This window comes from Callithrix jacchus, chromosome 9 (genome assembly GCF_049354715.1).
Source record: "Callithrix jacchus isolate 240 chromosome 9, calJac240_pri, whole genome shotgun sequence".
Classification (NCBI taxonomy): Eukaryota; Metazoa; Chordata; class Mammalia; order Primates; family Cebidae; genus Callithrix; species Callithrix jacchus.
Genome location: NC_133510.1, coordinates 15,261,398 through 15,285,465, shown reverse-complemented (window position 1 = coordinate 15,285,465; position 24,068 = coordinate 15,261,398). Strand labels below are relative to the sequence as shown.

The 24,068-nt window shown below is 46.6% G+C and overlaps 1 protein-coding gene across 49 annotated transcripts in view; it reads right to left on the bottom strand.

Moving 5' to 3' along the window:
* Positions 1-24,068, bottom strand: part of CACNA1C (calcium voltage-gated channel subunit alpha1 C) — a 725,791-nt gene that overhangs the window by 645,413 nt on the left and 56,310 nt on the right. For 13 of the 49 annotated variants that reach the window (XM_035258343.3, XM_035258366.3, XM_017975862.4 and 10 more), the window contains exon 1: positions 1,430-2,054. The exons of 35 other annotated variants lie outside the window; for them this stretch is intronic. In XM_035258343.3, coding sequence (XP_035114234.3) covers positions 1,430-1,478 — 49 coding nt within the window. In that variant the 5' untranslated portion in view covers positions 1,479-2,054. Of the gene's footprint in view, positions 1-509; positions 583-1,429; positions 2,055-24,068 lie in introns of those variants that run through there. One more of the 49 variants, XM_035258355.3, reaches the window with a different exon arrangement.

Here is a 24,068-nt window from a genome sequence, read left to right as displayed (position 1 = left end):
CTGGAAAGCAGAGAAGATTGGCCCCGAAATCAGTTTCAGGATAGATGGAGACCAGGCAGGCTGGCTGGCAGCTTCTGGCTCTAAAGAGTGAAGGCCCTGTCCACAAAAGGTGGAGCTGGGGACAAACAGAGGGAAAAGGCTGGACAAAGAGACTTGGAGACAACTCCTTCCACCAGGTTGCTCTTCAGAGGATCACTTGGAAGAACCCAGAGAAGGAACGGAGACCGGCAGTGACAGGCTTTCAGGGAAAGAGAAGAGGAAGAGGGCAAACAGGGAGGCTCTGGGAACTGGGAGAGAAGAGGGAGAGTCTACACCAAAAGAGACAGAGAGAGCAGTGGCGAGAAGAAAAAGATGTCATGCCTGGAGGTTGCCAGACACCTCCCACCCCGCAAAAAAAAAAAAAAAAGAAAAAAAGAAAAGATTAAATGCTGAGCAACGTCAAAGAAAATAACTTGTTAATATGGGGGGAGAGCGGTGAGGGAGAAAGTTTCCAGGAAGTGGGGAGTTACCTGACTGCCTTTCACCATCACAGGGGGAGCTGGTGACACTTGCGGCCAAGGATGGAGATGCTCGGAAAACACTGGGCAATAGTATGGAGCCGCGTGAGCCAGGCACACCCTTTCATGATCTCCTTCAAACACGAAACAGCAAAGCCCACACACCGCCCGGCTCCTCGCCGCTTCCATCCTCAGGTGCTAGCCCACATGTGGGTGCGAATGAGCACACACGCGGCGTGGGCGCGCTCAGGGTCAACGGCAGTGGAGAGGTTGGTGGGTGTAGGTGAGCCGCGGAGGAGGGAGGGAGAGAGGAAGAGGGGAACCGACGGAGGGGGAGCGAGAGGGGCGCGCTGGGGCTCACATCTGCATTGCCGCCCCCACCCGCCACCTGGAGCGCGCCGCCCGGGAGGCTCCTGGACGACAGTGGACGCCCAGCAGCGCGAGGGCGCCCCGCGGGCGGCCGGGGGCGCGGGGCTCAGTCGGCGCTGGGTGCGCGCGCGCGCGCTCCTAGCCGCGCCCCGAGCTGGGCTAGGGACCCCGGGCCGCTGGGCTCCCCGGCGCCGGCGCGCCCGGGCCCCTGCACTGCTGGCGGAGCAGTCGGGCTCTCTAGGCGAACGCGAGAAAGCGAGGCGGCGGCAGCCACTTAGGGAACTTTTCCCCCCTCGCCCGGAATTTCATAGGAAACACATGCTCTGGAGAAGCCGGGGCCCGGAGGGGGAAGGGCGGGAATTTTCCGCTCCGTCTCGCGCGGCGGTTCCGGCCCCGGTCCCGCTAGGCTCCCGGGAGCTCCGGCGAGGCGGAGGCGCCCCTCGCGGACGCGTCCCCGGGCCACTCCGCAGGGACCGGCCCCGGGGCCGCGGAGAGCGCGGGGAAAGCAGGAACCCGGTAGAGAAGGCGGGGAGCCCGGGCGAGGCGGCGGGGTCCAGCCTTACCTTGGTGGTTTTCCTCTGGAATGTACATCCTCGTATTCTCATTGACCATGGACCAAAAATGGTTTTAAAAGGAGGAGCAGCCACGAAGAGGAAGAAATGTGAAAACACCCCCCAGCGGGTCTGGATTAATCCCTCCTCCAAGGCCGGCGGCTTTCGTGCAAGATTCGAGGAAGCCGTGGTCTGCAGTGTTTCTTCTTCCCTGCCGACGATTACCTGATTCCCATTATGGCATCAAACCCCAAAAACTGCTCCTTTCCACTACTGCCTCCTCGAGTGAAATTGTAATGCATCCTCAGTACATCCGGGCCCCTTCCAAGAATTGAGCACCGCACCTCTGGCGGCTACACCATTTGAAAAAATAAATCGGGAGAGGCAGGGCGAGGAGAGGCGGAAAGGAGGGGCGGGGGGCGCGCGGGGCCCTCCTGGGCCGGCAGGGGCCGAGGCGCCTCTGCCCACTCCCGGCGAGTCCTTCTGAGGCCCCTGCCCGGCTCTCTGCTGTCAAAGGCAGCCGGCAACTCCTGGGCGCGGAGGCAGGAAGAGCCGCCGCCGCCGCTCCCGGCCCGCCGCGCCGCGCCGAGCGCCGCTCTGGCAGAAGCTGTTTCTGCAGAGGCAGCGAGAGGGAGACACCGGGCGCGCGAGAGCGCCGCGCTCACTCCCCCCGGCCCAGCCCCGCCGCGCCCGCGCCCGCCCCTGCCCGCGCCGCCCGCCCGCCCGGCGCGCCGGAGGCAGACGCGCTGAACGCTTCCAGATGTGGCGGCGGCGGCGCGCAGGGAGCCGGGCGCACAGCGCGGGGCGCACGGCGGCGGACTGGAGCCCGAAGTTGGGCCCCCTGTCGGCGCCCGCGGCAGCGCCGCCCGAGCGAGCCCTCGGCCCGCATGACGTCAAGGGGAGCGGGCCCCGGCCGCCGGCGGGCGAGGGGCGTCGTGAGGAGCCCCCAGGGAGTCCGGGGCACGCGGGGGACCGGGGCGCCCGCAGCGGTGGCCGCGGCGCGGACACACCCCCTCGCGCCCCTCGCTCCCCTCGCGCCCCCGCGCCGGTCTGCAGCCCCCCGCCCGCGTTCTCCTCTCCTCCGCTGCGGCGGCGCGTCCCTGCTGGGCTGGCAGCGCCGGGAAGGCCTCTGTGAGCGGAATTCCAAGGAGGAGGAATACAATTTGCCCAACTACCAGAGTCTCGTTTCGGATCGGACCACTGAACAAAACGGCAAAATGAGCCGTGATTCCGTGATTCTGTTTGATCAATTATAATCAGAGCGGCTGTAGATGTGACAGATAGGCGAGGGGAGGGGAAGCGGGAGGGGCAGCGAGGCGGAGCCTGGTAGGCGAGGCAGCGGTGCCCAGATGTCTGAACAGATTCCCAGACCCAGGTTTGCTAATTCCTTGGAGGCAGCCGAGCACGTGTTCTACTAGGATATCCTTACCTACTTCTCTTAATTATTTCTGCAACTCCAGCAGGAATCTATCCAGCACCTCTCCTTCCTTCCCGGAGAGGCAAACACTTCCCTCCATCACTCCCTGCAGCCACAGCAAGTTCCATGGCACCCCCTGCAGGACCGGGCTCCCCTCCAGTGGGGCTTCGCGATCCTTTTCAGAGGGGCCTATAACTCCCTCTTGGCGAAAACCCCTACCTGCCTGCCGTGAGATCTCCTTGTCTCCACAGACATTCCCATTCCCTAGGTGACCCTACCCATTCCCGTGGCTTTCAGCAGCTGTCTATAGCAATGTCTGTCTCCAGCCCAGACCTCTCTCCTGAATTCCAGACTACAGCCGACTCCATCTAACAGACATCTCAAGCCTAATATATCCCAATACTGGATTCCTGATCTCTTCAAAGCCTACTCCTCACACAGCCTTCCCCATCGCAGTCGATGACAACCCCGTACTTCTAATTGCTCAGATCAAAATCCTGGAGTCACTCTTGACTCCTTTATCTCATCATTCCATGCCTAGTCCATCAGGACATCCTGTTGGCACTAGCTTCAGGTGAATCCAGAACCTGACCACTCCTCAGTTCCTCCACTGCCCAGCCAGGGGCTGAACCGGCATCCTTCACCCAGGCTTCTCCCGAGGCTGACACCCCCCCCCCTCGGTCTACCTTCCCTCTCCTCTCCTTCGGTATTACAACAATGCAATTACTCAATTCAGCTGTCGGAGTAAACCTTCTAAACAATTACAGCACAGCACTCCTCTGCTCAAAATCCTCCAAGGTGACCCATTTCACTTAGTAAAAGCCATGGTCCTTGGGATGAGCTACAGAAATGGCCAAGTACAACTTCTTTTTTTTTTTTTTTGAGACGGAGTTTCTCTCTTGTTACCCAGACTGGAGTGCAATGGCGCGATCTCGGCTCACCGCAATCTCCGCCTCCTGGGTTCAGGCAGTTCTCCTGCCTCAGCCTCCCGAGCAGCTGGGATTACAGGCACGCACCACCGTGCCCAGCTGATTTTTTGTAATTTTAGTAGAGACGGGGTTTCACCATGTTGACCAAGATGGTCTCGATCTGTTGACCTCGTGATCCACCCGCCTCGGCCTCCCAAAGTGCTGGGATTACAGGCTTGAGCCACCGCGCCCGGCCAACTTCTCTTATATCATCTCCTACTGCTGTCCCTCTCGCTCCGGATACACTAGCCTCCAGGCTGGGCCCCAGACACTCCAGGAATAACCCCCAACACACACGCACATTTTAAGCCCTTTGCTCTAGCTGTTCCCACTGCCTGGAACACAAACTCCCTCACCTCCTTCAAGGCTTTCTGCAAATCTCACCTGTTCAATGAGGCTCACCTGGACCTCATCCTGATTCAGTACTGATGGACCCCCCACAGCACTCCCAATCTCCCCTTACTCTTTTATTGAATCCCTGCCTAACATGTTACGTGGTTTATTCATTAACCATATTATTGTCTGTATCCCCCCACTAAAATATAACCCCCAAGAAGGCAGGTGTCTATTTTGTTCACCAGTGCCTAGAGCAATGTCAGGCTAGTAAGTATATAATATGTGTTGAATGAAAGAATGAGTACCTGAGATAGTTTCAGGAGTGTTGGAATTCCCCTTATCAAAATGCCTCCCTCTGTCCTTTGGTTGATACCTGAAACCTTACCACTCCCGTTTCCTTCCTTTGTCCAGTGGTTTTGGCCCCAGTTTAAATGCAAGTGCTACTGGGAGAAGTATTAAGCTTTATCAGTTATTTTTATTCTGATGTGAATGGCGATCTCAATTTTGTTGGTTACAAGAGAAATCGGGCCTCTTTGACATTCTGGTGTGTTTGTGCTCAATTTTCAATGTAATAGAGAAAATTAGAAATGATACAAATTCAAATATTTCCCATTTACTTTAGGATGCATTATAGGCCTGTGTTTCAGAGGCTGCTGTAGCTGATAATTTGTTTAAATGAATAGTAAAATTGCTTTGCATCCCCTTTACACACAAGCGCAGAAATAATAATAATAGCTAACACTATTGAGTGCTCTGTGCCAGGTACTGTGATAGGCATCTTACAGGCATTACCTTATTTAATCCTCATCACAACCCAATAAGCTCTGTGTTATTGTCATTATTATCCCCATTTTATAGATATGGAAACTGAGACTTCGAGACTTAAATTATAATGTCCAGGGTCACCCAACTGACAAACTGTGGAGGCTGGACTTAGCCCAGGCATATCTGACACCAAACTCGGGCTCCTCTATTATCTTATTCCTTCTTCTGAGGGATTAACTGTGGGTGAGCTGGTGTGGGCAGGACTTCAGGGACATGAACAGTGTGAAATGATTGCAAAATATGCTGCAGATAATTCACAAAGAGCCAAGTCACTGGGAACAGAGTGTGTGTGTGTTAGGGGGTCACGTGCAGGATTTATAGCCCAGCTTTTCTCAAGGTAGGCACTGTATAAATCCAGCAAGTAAATATTACCTTCATGCTTCTTTAGTTTCATTCTTCACTTCTCTTTTCAGCTATGAAATGTGTTCTTTCCTTTCCAGAAAAAGGTATTTCCTAAATATTTGGTCTTGCAGTATACGCCCATATCCCAGCTTTTAACTTTGGAACACAGCACTGGGTATGCTCTTTCGAGGTAACAAATTCTCAGCATGACAAAGGGAGACCATTGTGAATTCTGATTTGGAAATTTGGGAGGTGGTGGGAGCAGAGGAGGAAGTCTGTCATTGAATGATTTGATTCTCCAGCTAAAGAATCTCCCACAGGTCTTCATGTGTGCCCTCTTTGTACATAGAATGATGCTTATATTTGCATGAGCCTTTTCTCTCCTCTTCCTTACTGCATTTTAGGTGTCTTCAAGAAGAGAACTGTATTCATTCTTTGAGCAGAACATAATGCCTTGTACATATGGACACTCAATTTGTGTTGAACGCATGATTCACTCTGGAAAAGATTTTTAAATGTGACCACAGATATTTTCTTTGGAAGCAATTAAGAGTGCACTGAATTTGTTAATTACAGTGTATTTGTAAGAGTGAAAACCTGGAAATGAACTAAATATTCAACAAAAATGTTGGTTAAATAATAACACTGAGAGATTATTCTAAATGTCTCACATATGTAAAGTCATTTGCTCCTCCTCCAAACAAGGAATTGCTTTTATCCCCATTTTACAGGTGAGGAAACCAAAGCACAGAAAGGTTTACTCACTTGCCCATGTTTTCACAGCCAGTTAATGTTGAAAGACCTGGGATTTGAACCCTAGAAATTTTCAGAATTCATGCTCTTAACTGCCATATAGAGGAACTAGTGTGCATTTATGCAGTGAAATCCTACATAGATGTGAACAGTATTACGGAAGAGCATTAGTAACGTGGAAAAAGATGATTTACACTAAGAGAAAAGTCACAAAAATATCACAGGCAATATGATTTCATTTTCCTTTTAAAATCATGTTTATATTTGAACTAGGGAAAAGACTAAATAGAGTTCACGGCAAAATGTTGACAATATCCTCAAGCTGTGGTATGTGGGAAAAAAATGTTGACAGTAGCTTTCTTTGGGAGGTGGGATTACATGTAAATGTTTCTTCTTCTTCTTCCCTATCTGACCCAAGACTTGGAAAGCCAGGTTGCCAAGAAGACTCTTCCTCTTCCCTAGGCACACACACTTCTTGACACAGAGCCCTCCCCCAACTGCCTAGCCAGGGACGACCCCACTAATAAATCTCTTCAAAATAACTCTTCCATCAAGTGTGCAAGGTGTCCCTTCTATTCTCTCCCTCTGCCCACCGCAGCAGCCACTCCACACTAAATGCTGCCACCCACCTGCAAAAATTACCCGTCCAGTGTTTCTAGCCCAAATACATGGCATGTCCTCATTGCAATCCAATCCAAGCTCCCTGGTTGAAGTGTCAGCCACTCTGTGTTGATGGCAGAGAGCCAGGAGCACCAAGATGATGGGTAAATCTTAACAGTGACCTTTCGGGAAAATGTTTCATCCTTAGTTTCTAATCCATCTGATTACCTGTATATAAGCGTGGGCATTTCAAACCAGGTAAAAGTGATTAGCAAGCCACAGTAGGAAGAGGGGAGTCAGCCCAGCTTAAATGTGCCTTCTGACAGCTTAACTTCTTTACCTCCGTGTAGGGCCATGCACAACCATTCCTTCTCAAAGGCCAGAGATGGGAACATCAGTGTGGTGTTTTTACATTAGGTCAACTTAACTAAGCTGGAACCCCTTTCCTGGAATTGCCTTCCTTATGTGGTTCTGCATTAAGGTTGTCCACAACAGGTATCTGTGGAGCCTCTGGACAGTGGACATGAAGCAGCAGCATGCACTCATTGTCACCAGTCTGCTGATGTACCCCGTTGGTGTGGCCCACGGCTCCTCCAGCTCCTGCTAGACCTCCTCCTTTAGCTACTCTGAGGCCTGGACAAAGTACGTGTTCAGTTCTGTAGTAGATTCCAGCTTTATGTTTTATGGTCAAGATCGGAAGCAGTGAGAGCAAACAAGGGTTTTATGTTTGTCCTTGTGGGTTCCACTTTGGCCTCACTCTCTCCCACATCACGTCCTGCTTTCCTCCTACCTTTTGGCACTACAGCAACTTCAGACCCATCCTCAGATGCAGAGGTAGCAGCCTTCTGTAGATTCTTTGCCAGTTCCCACAACTGAATAAGCTCTAATCTCTGTGATTGATCCCTTCCTCCATGTCACTCACGGTGATGCCACTTCCCTGATCAAACCTGACTAATGCATGGGTATAGGGTTCCCACCTGTGACCAGGTTACTGTTTAGATATTTTTGTGAGTAAATAATACCTGGCACATTATTGCACTCAATATATACATTTGTTGAATTCATACTAATTATGCCTGGTGACTATCAGGTGCTCTAATAGACACTTTAAATCCAGCTAAGAGTCTGGTCCTTGGAGACAGGATAGACACAGAGCCAGGTTCTGCGTGCTATGAGCTACGGGAATGTGGACACCTGACTTTACCTCCTAACACCCAGTTTTTACAATATGAAGCTAACAGTGGCACCTACCTCCATATCGTGGTTGTGAGAATGAAATGAAGTAGTCCATGTGAAGTGTGTGGGGTGCACAGTGTCCTCATTTTATGTTAGCTGTTATCATCCTTCTTCCTTGTAAGAAAGATTTGTTGAGCAACTAATATGTACCCTGAATTCACCACAGCCCTGCCAAAGAGACTTACCACCATTGTACAGGTGCAAAACAGTAGCTAAGAGGTTAACTTCCTTGCCCAAGATTTCTTCATCAGCAAATTATAGAATTGGGATTTGAACCCAAGTCTACACAAACCCAGAGGCCGTGCTATCCATAACATTCAGGCACAAGAACTAAAATGGAGGAGAGAGGAAGGCTTTATGGGAAGTCCCCCAACCCACAGTTCAGAGAGCAGAGCTGAAGAGGTGCAGAATGGCCTTTCTCCTTCTTTTGGAAGACCCATAGAAATGCTGATGCCTTCGCAACCCATGTGAATATTTAAGAACCTCAGCTGGCAGAGTTCTCCCTTCCATCGCATCTCCATCTTTCCTCCAGTCTGCTTATCTAGAAGCCATAGGATAGACCAGATAGATCCCACCTAACCCACTGGGCTATCTTCATACACTACACTTAGGCAAAACTCCCCTGGCAGTGCAGCCCCAGCTTGTCCCAAGGGGAAACCAGAGTACTCGGAGTGTGGGGGGAATTCAAGCCTCATTCTACAGCAGCCTACGTTGTTAGGATAACATGGTGTGGTAACATGGCTAACATGTCTACCCTTGTGATTTTCAGCCAAAACTAGCCCCAAAGACAGAAAGCAGCAAAGTTACTTATGGCCTGATCCTGGGAGCTGGCTCTCAGGCTGGGAAAATTCATCTACCATGTGTGAATTCAAGTGATGGCCCCCTCTACCTCAGCAAGTCAGTGGTGCATGCTAATTATGTAACTATCTTGGACTTCTGTTTGCTCATCTGCAAAGTGGGAATGGGTGGCCTCGTGTCCTGAGGTTCTTTGCAAAGAGAAGTTGATACCAAGGGAAGTTCTCAATCCCCAAAGCTATATCGTTAGTTACTTGTTAAGGCTCTGAGAAAGTTAGCTTCATCTGGGTGACCTGCTGACCCCCCGAAGGTCAAAGCTCAGACCTATCCACTATTATGTCCACTTTTTAAGTGCTCAAAGGCCATTACAAAGTGGAAGCCATTCCCACATGTATTCAGTTTTTGCCATAGAAAATTACCACTAGCTGGGTGTTTTAAAACAATAGCAATTTATTCTCTCACAGTTTTGGAGGCCAGAAGTTCCAAATCCAGCAGGTGTGCTGCCTGCAGCGGCTCTCGGGGAGAACCCCTTCTTTATCCCTTCCAGCTTCTGCTGGCTGGCAGCGTTCTTTGTCTTGTGGCCACATCACTCTGTCTCCATGGTCACCTTGCCTCCTCCTCTCCTGGCAGTCAGATCTCCCTCTGCTTCGCTCTTACAAGGACACCTGTCATTGGATTTCAGGCTCCCCAGATAATCCCGGACGACGTCTTCATCTCAAAATTCTTAATTACATCTACAAAGACCCTTTTTCCTGATAAGCTAACATTGATACTTTCTGGGGATTAGGACATGGACATACATCCTGAGGGGCCGCTATTCCACCCACCACACTACCCTAAGCTACATGAGTGTTTCTTTACCCATTTTCACCTGAATCTCAAGCCCAATGTTTGCTAATTCCTGAAACTTTAGCAACCTCCTTCTCTCACTGAGGCGCAGTTTCTTCACTTACAAAACAGAAATTATTGGCGTATGTTAGAGCTAAAGTGAGTGGTGACGAAGCCCACAGGGTGCAGCACTATAGAAGGTGCTCCTCCCCAGAACTTAGTCTCACGTTTCAACACGCTCTCAGGTAATCACCCTTGGCTGTTTAGAGAAATCGAATGCTTGGAGAGGTTCAGCAACCTGGCCGAGCCAACTCAGCTAGGTAGGAATGGACCTGGCTTTAAACCCCAAAGACCATTCTGATCCTCAGCCTCCCTAACACCTTTACCTTCTTAACTGTTCCAGGCCAGTTCAAACATATTCAGCGGAGCTAGATAGAAATAGAGAAATGCAAATCAAAACACATCGAGATATCATCTCATGCCAGTTAGAATAGTGATTATTTAAAAATCTGGAGACAACAGATGATGGAGAGGATGTGGAGAAATAGGAACACGTTTACACTGTTGGTGGGAGCATAAGTTCAACCATTGTGGAAGACACTGTGGTGATTCCTCAAGGATCTAGAACTACACATATCATTTGACCCAAGGGATTACAAATCGTTCTATTATAAAGTCACATGCACACCTATGTTAATTGCGGCACTGTTTACAATATAGCAAATTCCTGGAACCAACCCAAATGCCCATCAATGATAGACTGGACAAGGAAAATGTGGCGCATATACACCATGGAATACTATGCAGCCATAAAAACTGATGAGTTCATGTCCTTTGCAGGGACGTGGATGAAGCTGGAAACCATCATTCTCAGCAAACTGACACAACAGAAAACCACACACCGCGTGTTCTCACTCATAGGTGGGTGTTGAGTAATAAGAACACATGGACATAGGGAGGAGAACATCACACACCAGGGCCAGTTGGGGAGTTGGGGAGCTAGAAAAGGGATAGCAGGGGGTGGGGGGATTGGGGAGGGATAATATCAGGAGAAATACCTAATGTAGATGATGGTGGGATGGATGCAGCAAACCACCATGGCATGTGTATACCTATGTAACAATCTTGCATGATCTGCACATGTACCCTAGAACTTAAAGTATAATAATTAAAAGTTTTAAATTTTTTAAAAAAGAAAATGTCTTCTCAAAGGAAGGTGAAGAGTGTTCTTTTGGGTAGGGCTTTTAGAACCGTCCTCTTCTAATTAGCTTTATAAATGTCCCCTCGTCTCTTTTTACCCTTCTCTGAATGCATTCTAAGTTCTCTGTCATTGTCAAAACACAGTCCTAAGAGTAAACACCTTTATCTGGCAATCAGTAATCAGCCATCAACCTTCATTCTATTCACAGTCCTCCTATTAATATAATTCTTGGCAAACTCGCCTTTTCTTCCTTATTTCAGCTGGCATTCAATCTGTAATGTGTTCTCTCTCTGAGCCCTGGTTCTTCTCCCTCTCACCCAAGAATGAATAATAAATGATGGCTCAGTTTGTGTTTGCACTCTGGATTCTTCTTTCCTGAATGGTCACTGTGCATGCATCTCTCTTCGAAGTCCACCTGTTAATTTCCAGCTTGCTCTCCTACAGTATCAGAAGTGATGCGAGACTAGAGTTGTTTAGCCCTAAACATTTCTGGTTCCTAGTCTGATACAGGTCAGGTAATGCTTTACCTGATATGACATTTGGGACCTGGCCACCTCAATAGACAAAAAGGGATACTTGTTCTCTAATACCTCTTTTTTAAAGCTGATGCACTGTTCCAATTGTAAAGTCCAACAATCTTTATATAGGGATACCCTTGAGTCAACCGGCAGCAGTCTCAGCCCTGAAATCTAAAAGAATATAGACTACATTGATAGGAATAATTCCAAATATTTATATTCCTGGAACGGTAAACCCAAATACCATATAACTAATTAACATTTAGTTAGTTCACTCTAAGTTGTTGATTAGGCCATTTTCCAAGTCCCCGGGGGTGGGAAGTTACAGCTAATCACCACCCTGCTAGAGAGGTTGTTGCTCCATAATACATCCAGATATAGGCAAAGTCAAGGGGGCCACCAAAGAAATATCTTCTCAGTAGTGACTATCATTAACTTGCCAAATGACTGCCACTCAGTGGCCAGGTGGAGCCTGGTGGAAACAAGAACTGGGCAGAGTTGTCAAATATGGCAGAACACTTCCAGTCACCTCTTCGTATGACCCTGCTGAGGTACGGCTACCAGCTAGATAGGTCTTCCTTTGGTCAAAGTCATATATGAAGGTCAGTTTCAATCTCTCAAAGTTTATCACTTTTTCCTCTTTCCATAGCAGATTCCAATTTTCTGCCTTTGTCATGTTTGGTCCTGCTTCCATAATGATTTTTTGTGATGACTATAACCCTATTATTTTATTACTAATCACTAATTCTTGGTAATCATTTTTTTAATCAATGACCAATTGACCAATGCCACCTATATCAACTGCTGCTACAGTTTAGTTAGCAAGAATATATTCTGTTTTCTTCTCCTCTAGGGCACACGGCAGAGTGAGCTTCTCAACCATTCTGCATTTGGACACAACTATTGGACTAGTCCTGACTAATGAAATGTAAGTAGAAGTGACGGTGTCACCTCCAGGTTGAGGTGATGGAAGACCTGTTGCAATTCTTATGTCTCTCCCCTCTCTTGCCACACTATCCAGATGGTACAACTGCAAGACAGAGAAGCATGCATCAACCCTAGATCCCTGAGTGACTTTGTGAACCAGAACCTCTCACTAGCCCCCTCTGGATATAGTGTGATCAATAAATAGATTTGTGTTGTATTAAGCTCCAGGAGTGTGGATAATATTACCATAGCGTAATGTTGCCTATCTTGACTAACAGGCTGGAATAAATCAACAACTCCATGTGTGTGACCCACGTGTGGTTAGGGATTTGCCAAGTTCTGATTCACTGAATTGACTTCCCTTCCAATCAGCATAATATCAGTCGATGACTCTAACTTATAGGAGGGCAGGCTGTAACCATAATAATCCGGTGATGAAGTAATATTGAAAGCATTTATAATTTATGTAGCATATAATAGTATTATTTGTTCTAGATACACTGATGACGGCATCTATGGAACTGATTATACAGATGAAATACCGCAAAACACGTTTTCCTCTTAAAATCTGCTCCAAGTACAGGCATATTTATGCTTGTTTTTATATTGAATAGCTTATGCAAACTATTCTTATGTGGATAAATCAAGAACGTGTCAACAATTTCCCAAGTGGGCTTGGAAAGTAATTGGAGTAGTGTAGGACATCTTCAAACTGGTGCACAAGTCATGGTTTCATAGAATTCATTTCCAGACCCTCAACTTTCATATGTGCTCAGTCTTCATGTTCACTGGAGGAAAACCTGGGGCAGAGCCTGGAGCCCACCTGCTGCTTCTCTTCTCTCTCAAAGGGAAATCCTTATCCTGTCCTTCAGCAGGGAGGCACACCTGTCATTCACCCTGCATCCTTCCAGCCCCACATCCCTGTGGTGTGAGTGCCCCCAGGTCACCAGACAAGGAGAACTAGGAAATGCTGGTGCCCAGAAAAGGAAACATTTGAAATACAGGCATCTAGAAAGCATTTTGAATCAGACAACATACCCCTTCAATCATGATCTTTTTAAAATATATATTTCTAATACATTTTATATTAAGAATTACCTCAAAAAGCTCATAATGTGATTATGTTGTTTTGCTCAGTTGTACATTAATAGTATATGTGATAATAATTCAATCCAAAAGGAATATATAACACAAAGCCTTATGGTTATAAATTTTTTAATTTTAAATTTTAATGTATATACCTCTTTTGTTGTGGAGTAATGTGATAGTGTGATCAGTGAAAGACTTTCAAGCATCAAATATTGTATGAGGGTAAAATTTTAAGAAGGAAGTGGAATGCAAATATGTATCCAAGGAGAGAAACAAATGACGAAATATCTTTGACTGTTAAAAACAGGGCTTTTATATATTTTTGAATAGATAATAGAAGGTATCAAATAGCTGCAGTGTTTATATTGTACTGGAAACTTTAAAAGAGTAATGCAACAATTTTATGTTAAACTGTCAAGATTTACAAAGAACCAGAAATTGCATCATTTACAACCATTTAAAACTATCATGAAACTTTTGGGATGTCAACTTGAAAGCACACGATGAGGCACAGACTTTTTCACAACTCTTTTGGGGGAGTCTGCAAGCAAAGCACTGTGGAGGCCCTGGGTCCACACAGGCTTCAGCCCTGGATGGCCCTGGCTGGGCATCCCGGCCTCGAATGTTGGTGCAGGCTGCTGCTCTTCACAAGGAAGGCCAGGGCTACAGACCTTGGCAGATAAGCAAATGTTCACAAAACAAATGAACACCTCTGCTTTCTCATTCTCACTCTGTCTTCTGTCCCTAACACGATCTTGAACAATATGCCTCCCTTCTTCGGGTTTTTAATCTTCTTGAGATTCTTGGAGAAAGAAAGCAAGGTGTCCTGCGGTCACATTATCCCGGAAGATATCAAGAATACCCTTAGCAGCACTGTGACCCAAACACCCTCACGCAGTCTTTTTGAACCCAGATCATTTGGATTTTATTCCATAACAGAGTCACTCAATTTTTAAGTAGGTTTTTAATCCAGAAAGGCCAAACAGAACAGACACTAGGACTTTACTGCCTATTTCTACCCTTTCAATGATTTGAGGTGGAATTTTTCTCAACCTCAGAAGAAATACTTTCAATTCTGGCCTTCAGTCAGGATTTATCGGACAGATCTGATTCTGCTGTATTTTCATTTACGGTCTAGAAGACAAAAGCATCAGGTATTAGTAAGAACTCTAAGTTTAAAGCTTGTATCTATTACCACTTGGCTGGATAAGAGGATACTTAAAACCAGTTCTTTGGACGTGGAAGTCAAGGTATTCAACATCTCCACGTCACCCAGCCTGCCCCTTAGACTTCGATAACCAAATTCTGCCAAATTTCTTATAAAAGTCAAATTAAATCTCAACAATTTTATCCATGAAGCCATTTTCCACTTGAAAATTTCCCTTAAAACTCTGAAAGTAAATCCTACTGGGGCAGTAGTTGGACTAGCTAAATTATTTGCTGTCTCTTCTCTGCATTTAGCGAAGGCCCGCCAAGATGGAAGTTCTGCAGAGAGCAGTTCAATGTTAAAAAAACATGGGGCTAAGAACCTTTCCTATCACACAAAGACCTCATTTAAGCCATCTTCCATATTTTCTACAATACGCAAATCATGAATGTTAAAAACAGAAACAAATAAGCAAAAAAAAAAAAAAAAAAAAAAAAAAACGGATGTTTGCTGTCCATCCTCAAAGTCTTAACTCTCTCCCTGCTGAAGTCATGGGTGCACCACCACTGGGTAGAAAAGCACCTGGATGGGAAAGCAAGTTGAATAAAGAGGTGATGACTTAGAATAAAAATCTAGTGCTGTCAGGATTTCCATGGTATCCAAGTAGACACACTGATCTCTGCCATCCTCCATCTCCTCTTTGCATAAATCCTGCCCCACCTCCATCTCTAGAAGCACTCTCTCTACATATATAGGCAGCCAACACTGATGCTCCACAGGAACCCAGGAACTGTAATACCAGCCAGGCACAGGGATGCTCACCCCTATGGCTCGATGGTCCAAAATCATCCCTTATTCATTCTCCCTTCCCATGCCCAAACTGCAGGCCTCCATCCTTTACATCTGCATGCAAGCTCTTACTCATCCTTTAAGACTCAGCTCAGGAGTCCCAGGTCAAGCTCTTCTCCCTCTGTGTTCCCATAGAGCCTACAGCTATCTGTATCAAAGCACTAGTTATATTGCTGTAGTTACTTATTTACCTCCTATATTCCCAACCAGACTTTGAACAGCTCAAGGGCAAGAATCCTGTTGCACTTACTTTTGAAATTCCTTTACCAAGAATAGTATTTGGCTTGTAGTAAGTGCTTAATAAACATTTGAAGAATAAATAAATGATTGCTCTATGAATCTTGTTGTTGGTAGAGAATTAATCAAAAAAATATATTGCTAATGGTGCAATTTCAGGCATATTTCAGGCTGGTAGAAGAGAAATTTGGGGACCAAGAGACCTGCCCTACTTCTATCAATCATCTCACAAAAGTATCTACATGAAAGGCTGCTCTTGAGCTGGTAGCTAATGTTCCTGGAAAAACTCCCTGGCAGGTACCCAGGGAGACTAGTTTAAAGGGAGGTTGTTACACTTGTCCTCTCATCATTGCTTAGTGAGTAACTTAGCTAAAAAGACCCTCTACCCGGGAACTGGGACTCTGCATGAAAGTTTTAGCTCTTATTCGTCTATTAAGAGCCCCGTGTTATGTGCAAAGGGCTGTCTGTTGGCCTCACAGACCATTATTCCCAGCATCTGTCTTTCAAATTTCTGTCACTATGGACAGTCTGTTTACTCACATAACATTTGCAGTCCTTGCATTTGCCAACGTCCATCTGTAACACCTGGGTGTATCCATTTCCATTTCCCAGCATCTGTCTTTTACAGGCTTTTTTTTTTTTTTGACAAAATTTATGTTAAGGGATTTCACTTCTCAACATACGTGGGCCCAGGATAGTCACTGAGTTGCTGTGATACTGGGGTGAATCACTAGGAAGTGACTTGCCTAGGAAAAAAAATGTCAGACCAAGCAACAAAAAGGAGAAATACCATAGAAGCCAGATTCATTTCTACAATAACTGGAAATTAAAAGAAGAAACATTTGTCACGTGTCAAAGCTGCCCGGCGAAACTAGCACCCTAATAAGCATGGGTCCACCTATCTCCAGAAATCGTTCCTGAATCATATCTCAACAATTCTTTTATGTTTCTTTGACTTATCAAAAACTCTCCTAAAATCCATTACTTCTTTTGAAAACTGGACTTTGGATGTTAAGTGGCCAAGCATAGCAAAATAATAAAGTAAGAAAAAAGTATCTGAGAAGCAGCACTAAGAATCCAGTGTCTGTGCGCAATAAGGAGGGCTTACTGAGCTGGGAACTTTTGGGGGTCACTTACTGAGCTGGGAACGTGGGGGTCCAGTCTGTTACATAGTTGAAGTAGTCACTCACATAGCATCCTATGCGTGATTATAAAAGTCACCCTATCCCCAGATATCTGCAATCTCTGTCAGAGTGCCACAGTGACTCAAATTCTATGAAAGGAAATGTAATCTTTAGGTTAAACAGTGATTCATTAAGTATCCTATTTTAGAGTGCAATATCCATATGAGAAAGAACTCTTCAAATCCTAAGTCACTAGCGGCTTAATAGGAATTATTTAATCATGTCTCTTTTCTACAGTATGTCAGGGACCTGGGCTATGTTGAGTGCACAGTCTTTGTCAGTAGGGTTTTGTTTGGGTGCTTTTGGGAGGGAGTGAAGGGAAATGGAGGGAAAAGGAAGCTTTAATGAGAGAAAAGAATATTAAAAAGTAAAGTAGGTGGTCCCAAAGAGAAGCCTCACCTGTTTCACAATGTTGCCTAGAACCATGCACTCGAAATCCAGCAAGAAGGACTCTATTTTCCAGTGGGCTAGCCCAGGGGCCTCAATCCTAAATGTGCTTAAGAATCACCTGAGGATATTGTTAAAATACAGATTTCTGGTTCAGTAGATCTGGGGTAGAGCCTGAGATTCTGCATTTCTTACAAGCTTCCAGGTGAGGCTGATGCTGCTTTACCCCAGACCATGCTCTGAACAGTGGGAGTTATATAGAAGGCCCGAGCATCTTCAGAACTTCATGCTGTTCCTCCAGTGGGACACAATTACAATCCTGAGCTAATGGAAACCCTTCCATGACTGGTACAATGGTGGAAGCCAGTTCTGGAGTGCACCCCTGCCTGACCTGCACAAAGTGGGGAACATGTCCCTTTCCAAGAGACTTGTATCTGAGTTGGGACCATCCTGCCCCTTCTCTTCCCTTCAGAGGCCCAGGGTCATATTTGGTGTACCCAATGCCTTTTAACAATTTCAAGACCAAGTTGGGTCCTAAAATACTTTAACTCCCAGCTAATGCTGAAATAATAATACGAGAATTGGTGTTGGCAGACAGTGAGCCCAGTGCAATGTTTAATGATACCAGTAATAAAGGCAAGAGAAATCCTACAATCTCACATTTACATGTGCAGAAGATTAAAATTCCTCCCATGCCTACCAAACAAGGAAGTCTTTATTTCCCTCTTAAACAACTCAAGGAGGTAAGAGAATACAAGTCAATAGCAGATTACTCTGCCTCCTGATGTGACCCAGTCGCTGGCTGTAGCTCTATTTACTGCTATGTACAGATGAGGCAGGATGCTCAGAGAGCTTTGGTTGGTGGAACTTTGCCTAGGATGACCCGGTCTGAAAACTCCCCCTAAAGCAAGGTAAATCATGCTGCCTGGAGCAAAACCAGCTCCTAAGGACGCACATACCAAAGTAAGCAGACAAGAAGGTTTTGAAAACAACGGGAAATAAATGAACTTGGTCTCTTGCTGCTGGTGTGGAGCCTTTGTTTTTGCTCTTGCCAAACCTCCCTCCCAGGGTACCCCGAATCCTCCTGTGTTAACCCCTCCGGTCTGGAGACTAAGAAGCTACTCTGTAGCCCATTTACTTATTTGGTCACTAAAAGGCTACCTGATAATGGCTTAACCTATAACCCTTCCTAGGGCATTTGCTTGTGGATAGGCACTCTGATTATCTATTGTACAGAAAAGGGGAATGGACTCCCTTCCATTACCATGAGTGGACTTCCTTCCCATGGCCCACTCAGTCACTAAGGGAAAGACAGCTTTCTGGACTAGGTCTACACGGCATCATTTCAGATTTCAGCTACAACTTTTCATGCAGCAAAGCATTATTATGCTCACTGAGTATTGAATTGCACAGGATACCAATGCAGCACTTGTCTGAAAGCTATGACATTTGAGAAATCACAGCTTTTAGAGGTACAAGAGTCCTTGGGAACCATCCCTAACTCACCCCCCAATCCCATTTACCAATAAAGAAAAAAACCCAAAGAAGGTGTTACAAGAGATAAATGATTTCCAAGACCACAAAATTAGGACCAGAATCCTCCCTCCCCTGAAGCAGAAGAGCCACAGCGACTACCCTCAAGGAAAAAGACTTAAATCACAACCATGGAGATTTAGATCCGGCAGAAAGAAGAACACGCTGGTAATGAAGATGATTAAATACTAGAACAGACAGCCACAGGGAATTGTGAAATCGTCCTCCCTGGAGATCTTTTAAAATAGGACAGTTAACCATCTGTCTGAGATGGTGTAAGTACCGTCCTGCCTTGGAAGTAGGAAAATAATAAGATGATCCCCTCACCTGTCGCATTTATGGTTTTATAGACACACCTGGCTGCAGGTGCACATACCATGGAGATCCCAGGTTGAATCTGGGCTGTGTCCCCTACTGGCACGCAGATTTGTCCGCACACCTAGAGAGCATGGGAGGCCCACGGGGCTCTGTTGAGGTGAGGCGGGAAGGAGTCTGCATAGAAGAGGTTCGCACAGGAGTCACCGGGGAGAAAAGAAGGGAGGAGGAAGAAACGGAAACCTTATTTCCCTGGACCCCACCACCTCCTGGCCGTTTGTAGCACCACCCTACCCACTCCTGCCTTGCACGTCTCAGGACTGCAGCTCTTGCAGACAGAACCCAGGGACTCTAAGAAACAGAGCCCTTCTTTATTTCCAAATGACAAAGCACAGCATCCAGTAGGAGGAAAGAACTGTTTCTTTAAAAGATCCAGAATGTCTCCGGCCAGGTGAAAATGACAGGGAGACGGCCTCCTTCAGTACTTGGAAGGAGGCAGATCTGGAGCAGCAGGAGACCCTGCCTTGGCGCAGACTCCAGCGCCCCGCGGAGGGCCCGGGCACACCCGCCCGGCGCAGGGGAAGCCACGCCCCCGGGCCTTGCCATCTCCGTGCACCAGCAGGGGGCGCCCGCACCTGAGGTGGAGGACCGGGCTGTAGCAGTTCCTGCTCTGAACTGGGGTCCGCCTTTACCGCTTTCACGTGTGCTGTTTCCAGTGACCAGACCGCTTTCTCCTCTTCACCCCATCACCTTGCCAGCTCCTAAGTCCGTCCCTTTTCCCACGAAGTTGGATTCAATGTCTCATAGCATCCTGTACTTTCCTAATTGTATTTACACACGGAATGAAAATCACCTGTTTACCTGTGTCTCCCCATTCCCATCTAGAGATTCCTGGCACAGGGACTGTATGTTATTCACCGCTTTATCTGCAGAGCCTGGCACTAAGTAGGCACTCCGAAAGGTATTTTTTGAATAAGTGAAAGGGTAACTCTGAGCTTTAATCACCCTAGATGAGCCAGTTAGCCCTCTAATTATTTCAAAGTAATCGGATATTGACCCAGCATATTATATTGGCCTTCTCTTTGAGCTGTGTGCTTGGGAAGTTTACTTTAGAGTAATAAAACAGGAGGCATTATGAGGGACTCATAATATTGAATAACCCACCACTGCACCCTCAACCTTAGTACCTCAGCCTCTGCCTGAGACCCCCAAGAGACGCAGCCCCAGCTTGGCTTGTTCATTCCATCTCTGGACAACTCTGACCATGAGCAGGTTCTTTATCAGGCTGAGCCAAATCTTGTTGCTCCGACATCTTCCCTAGTTCTCATTCAGTTCTCTGGCATCTCACGGAGAAAGTGTACTCTCTTCTACACACCAGGGAGGCTTAGAAAAAGGAACGTGGCCTTGGATCTAAAAGGACTTGGATGTGGCAAAATCTTAACTTTGCCACACTAAGCATGTGAGTTTGGGCAAGTCACTAAATCTCTCTCTGCAAACCTCAGTTTCAACATCTGTATAAAAGGAATAAAAACATCCACCTGGGCTGGGTGCGGTGGCTCACGCCTGTAATCCCAGTACTTTGGGAGGCCGAGGTGGGTGGATCACAAGGTCAAAAGATTGGCCATCCTGGCCAACATGGTGAAACCCCATCTCTACTAAAAATAAAAAAATTAAAATTAGCCAGGCATGGTGGTGCATGCCTGTAGTCCCAGCTACTCGGGAGGCTGAGGCAGAGGAATTGCTTGAAACCAAAAAATAGAAGTTGTAGTGAGCCAGGATCGCGCCACTGCACTCCAGCCTGGCGATAGAGAGAGACTCTGTCTCAAAAAAAAAAAAAAAAAACTACCTGATATTTTATGTAGATATCCATCTGTATAAAAGGAATAAAAATATTCACCTGACGGGGTAGCTGTGAGGATTTAAATGAATTAGTATGCTCTAAAGGCCTGGGGTATAGCAGATGTCAAAAATGTGGTCATTATTATTATTAACAAATGTTGCAATACAGTTAATATATTCTCTTCCTCCCCTCTCTATGAATCCTTTCTTTTCTAGGCCAAAACATGAGCCACTCTCCCTTCCCCCTCCATGCTCCTGTGCCTTTCTCTGTCAGTGCTCCTCTCAGAACATGCCGCCAGAGCTAAGCTGTCTTCCACGGCAGTAAGGCCAGGGCCAGGCAAACCCTCACCGCCTCCATCTGGATGCTAGACCTCTATTAATGGTGCCTCCACTTATGTTAGCTTTATTGGTAGCTGCATCTGCTGAGGTTACCGGACATTTTAACTACGTTATTCTCATTTCCCTAGTGGGACGTTTGCTGGAGATTTGAGTTGGGGAATGATTTAAAATGAGAGAGAGCTGGGATTTCGTTTTTCTCGTCTGTTTTAGCATGAGGTTGCCTTTGTCCTTAGGATTAGAGTGTGAATCATGTTCTAAGCCCTGAAGACAAGCCACAAGGATACTGAGACCTCAGGAGACATACAGCCTGGAAGAGTGAGAGTGAAGCTCCAATTTTCAGGAAAGAAGAGATAGTCGGCCTTATGTGTTTTGAAGGTGTAAACATAGCCTGGGTTTGGAGAGAAAACGGGATCCGTGTTCTGGGGTCCAGAGTGTTGGATGTGAGAGCTGCCCTCTCAGCATCCCTGGAGAGACTTGCAGGCCAGGCGGTGGAGGAGCATATGGGTGGACTTGAGCCTGCTGATGGTGGCATCCTGGGAGTATCTGTGTCAGGGCCAGAAAGAGGACCCAGCTGGACACAGAGACTGGCTTCACTTGTTCTGGGACATCCTGCCCATACCTTCCTCAGGGTTCCTTGTAGATCAAGGAATGGAGAGTGAACACGTCCTCCTTGGAACAGTGGAACAGGCCAGGGGAACCCCCCCAAGAAGGGCTAGCTACATTATTGCACCTAAGCAGGCACTGCCTGTCAGTGTCATAGGCTCACCTGGCTTTTTATTCCGCCCCCATTTTCAGTTTAAAACCCTTTTGATCAGATTGGCAAACATTCATTTTTCACAAACAAGGCCCCTCAAAAGCAAGTGCTTGGGGGAGCATGTTTTATAGGGAGGGAGGTTCTCTTTCCTAATTTGTGTTATTACTTCCAGGACCAGGGCTTTGGTGATTGTTAAATCAGAATCTAGTTCTACAAATATTTCTGATTTGAAAAGCCACATTCATGTTCTCTACTTCAAAATCTAAGCCCGAGATGGCAGCACCATCTCAGGGATACGGAATATGAAGAAAACACAGCACAATTGTTAGCGCTGGCTCCTGATGTTATGAGCTTCCTGTCCATAATTCAGAGGACAAGACAAGGTCACTCATAAACACCACTGAACTGTGTCTCCTTTCACATGTTTTGCATAAAAGTGTTGCAGCCCCAATGAACATCAAACAAGTGTAATGGATTGGTTTAATTCACATCGGAACACTCACAAACACAGTCGCCTAATAACATTCCTGTTCCCAGCAGATTTTCATGCTTGTCAATTATTCTGAAATATCAACTGTCTTAACTTTTACAAACAAGATGCTAACTTGATTTTTTAACAATCCTTTCTAAGAGCAACAGAGTCCATTCTCAATATGTGCCATCCACAGGCACAGGCTTCAGCCTCCTGGCTGCGGGTGCTAAATGCCCCTAGGGTACACCCAAAAACTATGGCAGGTGACAGAGAGATTGATGTTCACTTTAGGGATTGTCCATGGCACTAAGGCTGATGTGAGTTATAGTGATATAAACACTCATACGAAACCCAAAACTGGGCAAGAACTCAAGCAGAGATGGATGGGTGTTTGGGACCACAGGAATTCCCCCAAGTTGCTCCCTGAGAGCATGCCCTCCCCATCCATTTACCAAGACTGCAGCAGGCCATGTTCCCGTTCACTGTGAGCCACCCCTCCTAGCTTGCAGCATGGGGATGGGAGCTGTGGTTACACTGCCCTTACCCCTTCCAAACATATACACACACTCTTCATTCATTCACACACACACTCACACAGAAAGAGCAACACATTTGTCTCCAGGGTGGGGAAATAATAAACAAAGGTGACTATTGCATACTCATGGGAAGACACTGCCCACAGCTGCCCTCTGTCTCGTGAGATCCTGCCACCATTGCTCAGGAGGCCAGAATTCTTGGGGCATCTCAGGAAGGATTGAGCAGGACTTGGAGAAAGCCAAAGAAAGCCACTGAGCCATCTGAATTCAACATGGTACCAAAGCATTCCTTACTGTATAATAAAATCCAACCATCAGTTCCATTTAGAATATGGCCTGGGCATCAGAATTTTAAAATCTCCCCAATAACTTTATTTTATATTCGGAACCTTCACTCTAGGGTAAGGGGGAGCAGGATTGGTAGAGAGACAGAGACCCAAGAAGACTGACTTTCAAGTTTCACATCCATAGAAATAAGGACAAATAAAAAAGAAACTCATTCTTCGATCCTCTTTTGTTCAAACAAAAGATATGGGACAAGGAAGGCGGCAGAGGAGGCAGGTATGCATCGTCCTCAGGAAGGTCTCGTCTGAAGAACACAGCACAGCCCCCTCACCGCACGGCCACGTGAGCGCCAGTGAATCTGGCCTCCCATTTAGCCAGTTAAACTTACTTGGACACCAGAGGGTTTGGAGAACAGAAGAGTGAACGAGCTCCTGAGTGCCACGAGTTTTGGGTTCTCCATGCAGAGACCACAATGCTGAGAAAGACAAAATCCAGGTTGGACCACCAAGAGAGTGATTGGATCCTCCAATTCTGATGCAGAGGAGAAGGCCTGCCTGGTAGACAAGAACCAAGGATGCCGCGGGCAGTTAGGTAGCAAGTCTCTGGGTCCCTTTGCTACAACAGAATAAAATCTCTTGTTAGCAACTCACATTAGGTAACCTCTGAGAAGGTCTAGGCTGCTGTCCATCCTTATTTATGGGTAAGTTGAACCTCAGAGACCTGTCTTGCCTTCTAGCAACAAACACACACCTGTGAGTTCTTGCCTAACACAGGACAGAAGAGAAGGTCAGAGATGCCAGGACAAAGCTTGCCTCTGTCTTATAACCTAAACTCAGGGGCAGTGTCCCCAACCTGTTGCTGGGTCTCCAGCTTCCATCTACCTCCCCTCTGGTGCCTTTTGAGCCTTTCTGCCTCAGCTAAGTTCCCTGAGCCCAAGCT